This window comes from Octopus bimaculoides, chromosome 3 (assembly GCF_001194135.2).
Source record: "Octopus bimaculoides isolate UCB-OBI-ISO-001 chromosome 3, ASM119413v2, whole genome shotgun sequence".
In the NCBI taxonomy this organism is placed as follows: domain Eukaryota; kingdom Metazoa; phylum Mollusca; class Cephalopoda; order Octopoda; family Octopodidae; genus Octopus; species Octopus bimaculoides.
In genome coordinates, this window is record NC_068983.1 from 150029021 (window position 1) to 150038839 (window position 9819).

The 9819-nt window shown below is 32.0% G+C and overlaps 1 protein-coding gene across 3 annotated transcripts in view; it reads right to left on the reverse strand.

The window, feature by feature from the left end:
* LOC106876669 (serine/threonine-protein phosphatase 2A 56 kDa regulatory subunit alpha isoform) overlaps positions 1-9819 on the reverse strand; it is a 346085-nt gene that overhangs the window by 91709 nt on the left and 244557 nt on the right. For 2 of the 3 annotated variants that reach the window (XM_052966625.1, XM_052966627.1), the window contains exon 9: positions 6030-6080. In XM_052966625.1, coding sequence (XP_052822585.1) covers positions 6030-6080 — 51 coding nt within the window. Of the gene's footprint in view, positions 1-5920; positions 5972-6029; positions 6081-9819 lie in introns of all 3 variants that reach the window. The other variant, XM_052966626.1, reaches the window with a different exon arrangement.

A 9819-nucleotide genomic window follows, 5' to 3' on the forward strand; every position in this document is an offset into this window, starting at 1 on the left:
CACCCCACCCCACCCCAATCAAACCTCAATGCTCATCTCTAGCAAGTTACTGAACTGAACTTGCTTCATATAGCTCCAGATTAAGAATCAGTGGTCTACACTCCAAACTATTACAGCAAACAATTAATAGAAATGTATATCAATTGGTTAGCTAATGAGCTAAAGGTACAATTTATAAACATTACATAGTTTTACTAGACAACTAATTCATTAGTTATTAATTACCACAAGAAATTAATAATAAACTAATCAATGATTATAATAACATGGAAATTCAGAAATATATATTCATCTCCGATTGCAAAGATAGTACATTATGATGACTAGCTGTATGTTCAAAACTGCATAAAAATATCAGATTATTTATGTAAAGGGTTTGGTGCTTTATGTACCTGAAATTTACACACATTTAAATTATTTATGATTTTGTAATACACAGTAACAACTACATGTAACAAAAAATTTAAACCTTGTTTATTTCCATACTTAAGTGTTGCACTAAATACAAGGGAAAAACCTCTTAATTCTATTTGCATTAATTAAGCCAACCTAGAAATTAAGTTATCAAAGAAGGATGATATGATAGGAGACGCCAAATTGACTTGAGCAAATTGATGAGTATTTTGTCTATCCTGACTATGAAAGCCTGATTAACCCAGAGAAAATTGTACAATGCCTAGGAGTACAGTGTGTAAGATGATGGCCATCCAAAACAACAAAGGGATACAATGAAAAAGCAAGAAGAGATTACAGCAATATGAAGCAGGACTTGCTTAGTTATAATGTGTTTTGTATTGGCATTAACTCCCAAAATAACAAAAGTTTTTGTTCAGCAACATGTCAGTCTTATGATTAAAGACATTACCGTCATGATAATCCTTATTCAAGAATAGTTTACTTTGGACAATATCATTCAATGTATCATCCATTTTTTTAAGAGATCAAGATAATACTGAGGAAAGTTGGCTGCTATTTCAAGCAAGTAGAGCAACCATGTAGAAGCTCCTGGTGGTGTGTAGTTTGTGGAGTTCAGAATGCTTACTAACATCCTGAGGAGGAAAAGGCATTATACTTAATACAGAATATTATAGCGTAAATGAATGTAATACTATATGTTAAACATTTGTTAAGCTAGAGTAAAACTAAAAAATAAAAGATTTAAAGATAAGTTGATGCAGATAGTGCATGATTTAGAAGTAAAGATTTCTGAATGTTAGGAAAATAGATAATTCAAACAGGTTATAATCTGTACCTGCCACTATAAACCCCTCATTTGTTTGGGGAGTGACTAGACACATCCATAATACATATAGTTCTGCCTAGTCACAAAATAACTATACGTTTCTCAAGGTGGGGAGTGACATGGAGGTTGTGTGCCTAGGTTAGATATAAAATATTTAATACAAGGACTTTATCTGTTAAGCAGGAATTAAATCTCTTAAAATCATTTTTGAAAAGAGTAATTGCTTAATCTAAAACTGAACTTATTGTTTCTATATTTCCTTAGATAAATTCTCTAAGGATCTGATGTGTTGATAAAACTGACTTGATTGTATTTTCAATGAGGCCAATGTATCTAGCCAAAGTTTCATCTTAATACAATCGAGTACTTCAAATATTTTTGTAGACAAAATAAGAGTGTTTCATAGAGATAGATGGATAGATAGAGATACATTGCTCAAGAACTTAAACATAATCTATGTTGTTATGGTTGCCAGAATGATAGTTTAAGGTTTTTATATCACCAGTTTAACAAAAATAGGGTGGCCCTAACTAAAAAACCAACTGTAGTTCTTTTGTGACCAACACTGGAGGCATTCTCAACTTGTCAGTTATACTCAACCATTTAACTGTCAACTCCTGCTTGACATGAAATATGGCTTCAACATTATTACAAAGAAATCCTATGCTAAATATATCTAGTATCCTATTCATACAACTCTTCAACAATTTTGAATATTTTGAAAATTTTTTTAAAAAATAAGCCATTTGTATCTGTTTATCTAATGAAAAAGATCATCACTCGTCCCTACTATTTATTTCACATAGTACCACCTATATACACTTAATAAGAACATTGATTCTTAAGTGCAAAATAAGAAAATAGACTAAATTTACTATGATTTTTGCCTTCTGTAAGGAACTTCCTGAGAAGGTATACAAAAACTGGACAATAGAACATCAGATCAGAATTCAAGAACGACACCAACTTCTACTTATATCCTAACAGTGTAAAAGAAGTAAAAAAAAAAAAAATCTACTCAAGAGAGAGAAAGTGGAAGTAAAAGATGAAGCATCAGCATCTCAGGCATCTGAGAGAGGAACTTATAAAGATGAAAATGAACAGCCAATAAGTAGCAGAGATGAATAGTGAGAGCGGGAGGGAGAAGCAAACTCAGATCATGGAAGAAACAAGAAAGTCAAGATGGACAGAACTTACATTAAGTGAAAGAAGAAACCTTATGCCATGATGAAATCAGATTATTGTGGAGATTAAAGAAAACGAAGGCATGGCAGTAAATATAGCACAAACTGATGACCTGATCAATAAACTAGTAATGACTTCACTCTAATACAGCTGAAATCACTGCAATATGCTTAAACAGATACTGTTGTAACATTAAGATAGTATATGAAAGTTCCTTTAAGAAATGTTGCAAACAAATTCATCAATTGACAAGAAATACTAATAGACCAAATAAACAATTGATAATTTAATCAAATTAAGCCACAAGACATTGTTTCTCACTAAAGTACAGTGTCATTAGTTCACAGGGAGTTTATATAAAGGAAAAAATAATTAACAGCCCATGGATCATAACAGTAAAATATCACTATTTATTTACATGGGGAGGAGGAACAAAGCATTTATCATTGAAGATTCTATTAGGGTAGGCTGACTAAGAAAGAGTGACTCTACAGCATGTATTAATTTAAACTCTTGAGTAAACTGACATCTTACTGTTCAAATAAAGACTTCAAAACTAGCTAGCAGTGACTTCTATTGAAAATGGATAACATTTGACATTGTGATGTTAACAAGTACCTGCTGAAGAATGGTTTAGCTCCCAAGGACATTCACGCTGACATGGTTGCTTCATTAGATGACATTCCAGCTTTACCAACATTACAAAATGGGCAGCTGAATTTAGGAGGGGAACAGAGAGTTAAGATGACCCAATATCAGGTCATCCTGCAATTGCTACCACTGAGGAAAACATTGTGTTCACCATACGGTGACGGATGACAGGCGATTGACTATAAATCAAATAGTTAATGTTATTACCATATCCTGAGAGAGAGTCGAGAATATTCTGCACAATGAACTTGGCATGATGAAGGTCTCTACGCAGTGGTGCCATATCTGACACCCAATTCAAACTGTACCAGGCTGATCACATCATGGGGAAATCTGATATTGTTTCAGGCAGATCCAGCTGGTTTCCTCAAATATTTCCAAAGCCAGGATGAGTGTTGGCTTCATCACTTTGAGCCAGAGACAGAGAGACAATCCATGCCCTGGAAACGCACCTCTTCACCTACTCCAAAAAGGGTTAAGTTCATTTCATCTGCAGGGATGGTGATGGTCTGTCTTTTGGAATGCAAAAGGCTGTGTTTATTGATTATCTTTAAAGGGCTACACCATCAATGAAGAGTACTATGCCAATTTGCTGAGGCAGTTACAAAAAGCTGTTAAGACAAACATCCAGGAAATCTGACAAAGGGAGTCTTGTTTTATCAGGGCAATGCTCCAGCACACAAGTCCTTCATTTCAATGACTGCTGTGCTTGACTATGGCTTTGAACTGATTGATCACCATCTTTAATTTCCTGATTTGGCTCCATCTGTTTCCCAACATTAAAAAAAAAAAAAACCACTCGGTTGAGAACTAGTATTGCAGTAATGATGTCATATCTACTGTTTATGACTTTTTGAGCAACAGGATGAAAGCTTTTTCACCAATGCAATCGAAGCACTGCAACACTGATGGAAGAAATGTGAACCGCAAAAGAGACTATATTGAAAAATAAACCTCATTTGGTCACATTCCATGAACTTTTCAGTTGCTCCTCATAAGATCTACACCACTTCATCATAAGCAGCAACAAGCTATTTCATAAAGAGAATGTGCTTAGCATGGGATTAATATTATTTATGATTGCAGGTAAAATGGAATTAAATGTGTGCAGAAATACTAAGATTTTTTATTTAACACAAACATATATACCTTAGCAAAGAAATACTTTTAAACCAAATAGCATTAGAGGCTGCAGAAACACACAAAGTTACAATATCAACTAGTCCACTATTTCAGAATAGTTGAAAAGAACAGTGACAGGTCCAACCATTCTACTTTATTGTGTGGTTTTCTATTTTGGATGGTTAATGGTTCACTTGCACTCAAAAAATTAAATTGTTGGCTTGTCAGAAGCCCATGCTTCTCATCACTCAGAAGGGGATAAAACAACAGCAAAACGATTCTTGTTTATCTTTCATTACATTCATTTAGACATGCAGAACAATCCAACACTATACTTACTAATACAGAGCAATGGGAGTAAAAACGTTTATAAAACATTTAGTAAGTTGAAGGTATTGCAATAAGTTTAAGAAAACTATTTCTCTATTAGTGTCTGTGATAATCATGAATGTATATGAAGGAGTGTAATGCAGTGCACCAAAGTGATAATATTAATTATCTGGAGTATGGAAAGTTAATTTTAAGTTTAAGCTTGTAGTTTCTAAGTCTATAACAGGAAAAAATACAATATGTTATTGTGTAGCAAAATGAAGAATTTATTAATGTTTGAAGCAGCACCTTTATCAGACAAAGGAAAGATTTAGTTGTACCTTCTCTTGTTTGATGAAGTGACATGTCTAAAATTTCATACACCACTTAAATTTTTTATTTGTGACTCTCATTAGCATACTAATTCTGATGACATTCCTTATTTTGAACTGTTACTTGCTTACCTTACTAGAAATAATGGCAAAAATCTCTATCACACCCTACTGTTTCAAAAACAAAAGGACATATTTGATAATATAATCTTACATTTGAGAAACAAAAAGGTAGATTGCTTGTATTTCTAACACTGCTAACCATAGAGTTGATCAGCATCAATAACTATATATACCAATAAATCACTTCTATGGACAGGTGCACTTTCTATTTACAGTATACTTATTAAGAACTATTTATAAAAATGGTATACTGTCATTAAAACATTTGGCATTTGTTTATAAAATCTGTCTTAGCACCCATAATATTCAGTCTCTCAGGCAGTTTATTTACAATATAAATATTAGTATAAAGTTGATTATGATGCACGATGAAATTTAACTTAAGATTTCAGGAATAAGAGGGGGCAAATCCACAAATTTGAAAAAGCAACACGTTTTAAAGTGAAAGAATCTTTTTTTTCTTTTTGTTCTTGAGAACTCAATCAAATAAGAGTTCAGTGTGAATAGGGACTACAAAAGGAGAGTAGAAAAACTCCAGAGTATTAAAGACAACATAAAGCCAAAAATGGTAAGCAACAATATTAATTTTGCAAGTCATACTGAAAAACACAGACAGGGTCTAGCAGTTCAAAAATCAATACAACAATACAGTGCAAAGATTGGAAACAGAAGAATTTGATAATCTCAATTTGGTTTTCTTTAGAGGGGGAAAAAAATTAAAGCAATTCATTAAATTCAGCATGTCTTTAAAATATTGTTTTACTTTCTTTTTTCACTCAAAACTGTTGATCTTATCAGGGTTGTTGTTTTATTATTATTATTATTATTATTATTATTATTATTGATCCACAAAGGTCCAGGCAGGAGAGAGTTTGTTGACGCTGGGGTAGACACACGATATGTGAAGCTATTCAATTCTCCTCCGGGTTAAGCACAAAAAGCTTGAACATCTTACCTCTTTTATGCTACACCTTTTAGGCCAGAATTTTAATAAAATTTTCACAACCTGAAAGAAAAAGAAATTGATTTTTCTCTTTAGCAAATGAAATCATTGAAAACCTTACCTCCTTTTGACTACATTGCTTAGGCCAGAATTTTAATAGTCCTTTCACAGCCTGAAAAAGAATAGCAAATTGAACTGCTTATTAGATTTGGTTAAAAGCTACTATTTCTGCAATTATAATTGATGTACAAATATTCAATTAAAAGGCATTTGTTTTTAAATACACACACACAAATCAATTTGAATTTTAGACAATATTTGCAAAAGCAATACTATTCTGTTTCTGACTTGAACATCAAACATTTGATCCAGTTTTTCTTTTCATCTACACCATCATTATGGCCATCTGACACCACTTCCAATCTGCTGCAGTTTCAAATGATGATGAAACTAGTATATTGATCTCATTTCACAGTCACAATCTAATAGAGGCTGATGTTTCAAGTTTTGCTTATAAACAACTAATAAAAATATTGTCAAACTAATTAATTTAGGATTTCTTAAAATCTGCCATGTTATTTATCTTCAAAGGGAGATGTTTAAAGAATATTATTTAATATCTCTATTTTGTTGATTATCTCTAATATTCAACTGGCCAATTCTGTGCTATGGGTGTTCTTAAAATGAATCAAAGATAACTAATAATAGCATATCTTGGTTATCTTCTCTTACCAAAAGGAAGCTCTACACTGCTACTCTATTTGCTAGAAATATTGACGAAATCTCCCTCAAATTACATCCTATAATCTTCAAAAAAAGGCAAGATTGTATAGTTTTAGACACACTATGCCAGGAAAAAAAATATGGTATGGTCATGATTGGAACGCTTTTGATCCTAGTTTCTGCTTGATCATAACTTGTTTGAAGCTAAACCAAAATAACATGATACAACACAATTTTGATAAGGAATAATTAATGGAAGTTAATACCTAAAACTGAATTAAAAAGCAGAAAAAACAAAAGCCCATGAATTCATGACAAAGACTATTTGTAGCTTACATAGAGGAAACAAACCAATGAGAGAATTTCTAAACAGCCACTTGATCGTCTAAATACAGTAGCTAAATCTTCTAGGGAAATGTCTTCATTTTCTTGAAAATAGGAACTACAAGCTTTTAAATTATAAATCTTGGACTAGGATTTCACAATACAGACACAGTTGTCATGAATATAACAAATGGATAATTATTTAATCTGCTGTCATTGTGCTGAAGATGTATTGAAGCAGAGGTGAATAGCAGCTACTGAATAACAACCATCTATAAGTATCTTACATTACAAAAATAAACACACTATAATAAATTTAGTTTACTTCTGTGCTGAAATTATATTTTATGAGCATGAATTACCAATTGCATTTGACAAAATGAGCAGAGCCATAATAGTGCAAAGAAATAATTTCATCTAATTTATTCCTATAGTCTAGAAACTGCATCTGATATTTCCCCATAGACCTAAACAATCTTCATCATTCATATCTTTCAAGATATGAAAAATATTAAAAATCCAATGCTGAAAAACTTCAGTATTATACTCAACAAAAAATGAAAGAATAGGATATTGTTCATAATGAGATCCAGGCAATATACTTTTCTATTTATATAATTGTTGGATAATAACATTGAAACTGAATATATTTAAAGGCAATTGACCATAGCATATCAAGGAAGTCCTGAATCCTCAACCTATCAGAATTTTTTTTTTCTAAAGACTTATTTAAAAGAAGTAATTTTTTATTAAGAGCTTTAATAAAATTTATGGTGCAAACTGGAATTCAAAACCTATCTTTTCTTGTTAAAACAACTTAACTGACCTGTAGTTTAAAATAATTGCTAGAAGATAGATACAATTTCTGATTATAACAACTCATAAAATAGAACATATTAAAAAATGGTGATTACTTTAAAAGTCTATTAATTGAAAATATTTCTAAAACTTTGCAAATTTCTTTGAATACAGTAAAAAAAAACATCAAATGTTATGTTAAAACTAGCTCTCTGGCAAAAGACAAACTCATAAGTAAACTTAAAAAGTAAGGTCACTGTGACATTAATTACAAGAAGATCACATCAAGACACTGCTAAATAAAAAAAAAATATAGAAAAAGACTGTCAACAAGAATTACAGGTAACATTTTATAGCCACAGGAATCAGGTTGTCTTATCAACTCAAATTAAAATTTTTGGAGAAAATAAATGATATTCTTAGCTCCTCATGTTAAGAATGAATGTAGCAGTAAGAGGTTGCTCTGCTGGTGAGACTTGGTAATTTTAAACTGAAGGTATACTGAGCTAACACATAGAACATTATACAGACAAATCATCTCAGTTAGTTGTAGCCATTATTAGCTTTTGAACAAGACAATACCACCATACTAGACTGTTTAATTGAGAAAAGCAAGAGCATGATAGATAGGATGGAGGGCAAAGATAAAGCAAACAAGAACACCAGTAAACTGTGAGTATGAATGCATTCTTCAAATAAAAGATGGCTATTTTGAAGAATCTGAAATATAAGATAATTTTGAGAAGTTGAATGCATATCTTCCAATGTATTATTTCAAAGATTAAAAATATATCTTCCTAATCAGTCCAAAATGCTCAAAACTCTTGAAATATTTGTTTTCAACAAGAGTTTAACAACTTGTGGGGGGAAAAAAAATATGGAAGAAGGAATTTAATGTCTAAAAATGCATGCAACTTTGAAAGATAAAGTGGATGCATTTGTAAATATTTCCATGCACACATTATCTTGATTGTTGTCACAAAAATGACAAATAAAACACATTGACCTAAATTTTATCTAACCAAAACATTTAAACCAGTCTATCAACCAATAGAAATGCTAACTCAACCACGTGGCTCAGACTGCCACTTATACAGCCTGATTTGTTATTCAACCACTAAACCATTGTCAGCCTTTACATGTTTGGTACATCTGTGTAATTTAGTTGACTGAGAGTGACAATAATGGAATTGGTAAGGTGCTAATCTTTTGGCTTCAGAGTAACCAGTTTATCATATCCCATCACTGCAGCTGTGTGAACCCTGCTAAAACCATATACAATTTCTTCCCATCTAACAGTAGCAAAAGAGAAAGAACAAAGAAAACAATTCTGAAGTGGATACTACAACTGGAAACTGAGTAGGTTTATGGTTTCCTCTAGAAAATGCAGAGAGAAAGAGAGAGAGAGAGAGAACTCCTTGAGGAAAAGAGAGCATTAAGAGACAAAAGTATGGCTGGCGGGAGTTGCATGGTACTGAGCTCTTGTACATTCCAAAAAAAGTGACTTAAGTTTCTAATTGTGAAATCTAATATCATGTTGCTAATTAACCACCAGATTCTGGAAAACATTTTAACACTGGATGAAATCCATCAGTCATTTTAATTCTACTTGGAGTTTGAGACTATAAAATTAACTGATATAAATTTTGAATTCAATTTGAAACTTTGACACTTCTTGGCAATGTCTTATTCTGAATAATGTACATGTAAAAAAAAAAATAAATCTCTTAAGCCTCTTGGAGAAAATTTTTAGCATTGGTTTATGTTATGAAATAGAGCAGACAAATTCTCCCTGGTTAGAACACTAGTTTATCATAGACGGCATTTCCAGATGATCCGATACCTCTTCTTAAGAGCTAAGAAAACTAAGACAATGTAGAATAAAGAATTCTACCCAGAAACAGTATGCTTGGAGCAGATTTGAGCTCACAAACCTTGATTAGCAGCCCCAACAATAAGTGTAACTGTTCTACAATGATATCTCACATCAGATAAAATGTAAAAGATTTGGTCAGTTTTCTCCAAGTTTCTTACCTAAAATGAAAGTTGGCTTTGATATTAAGTAA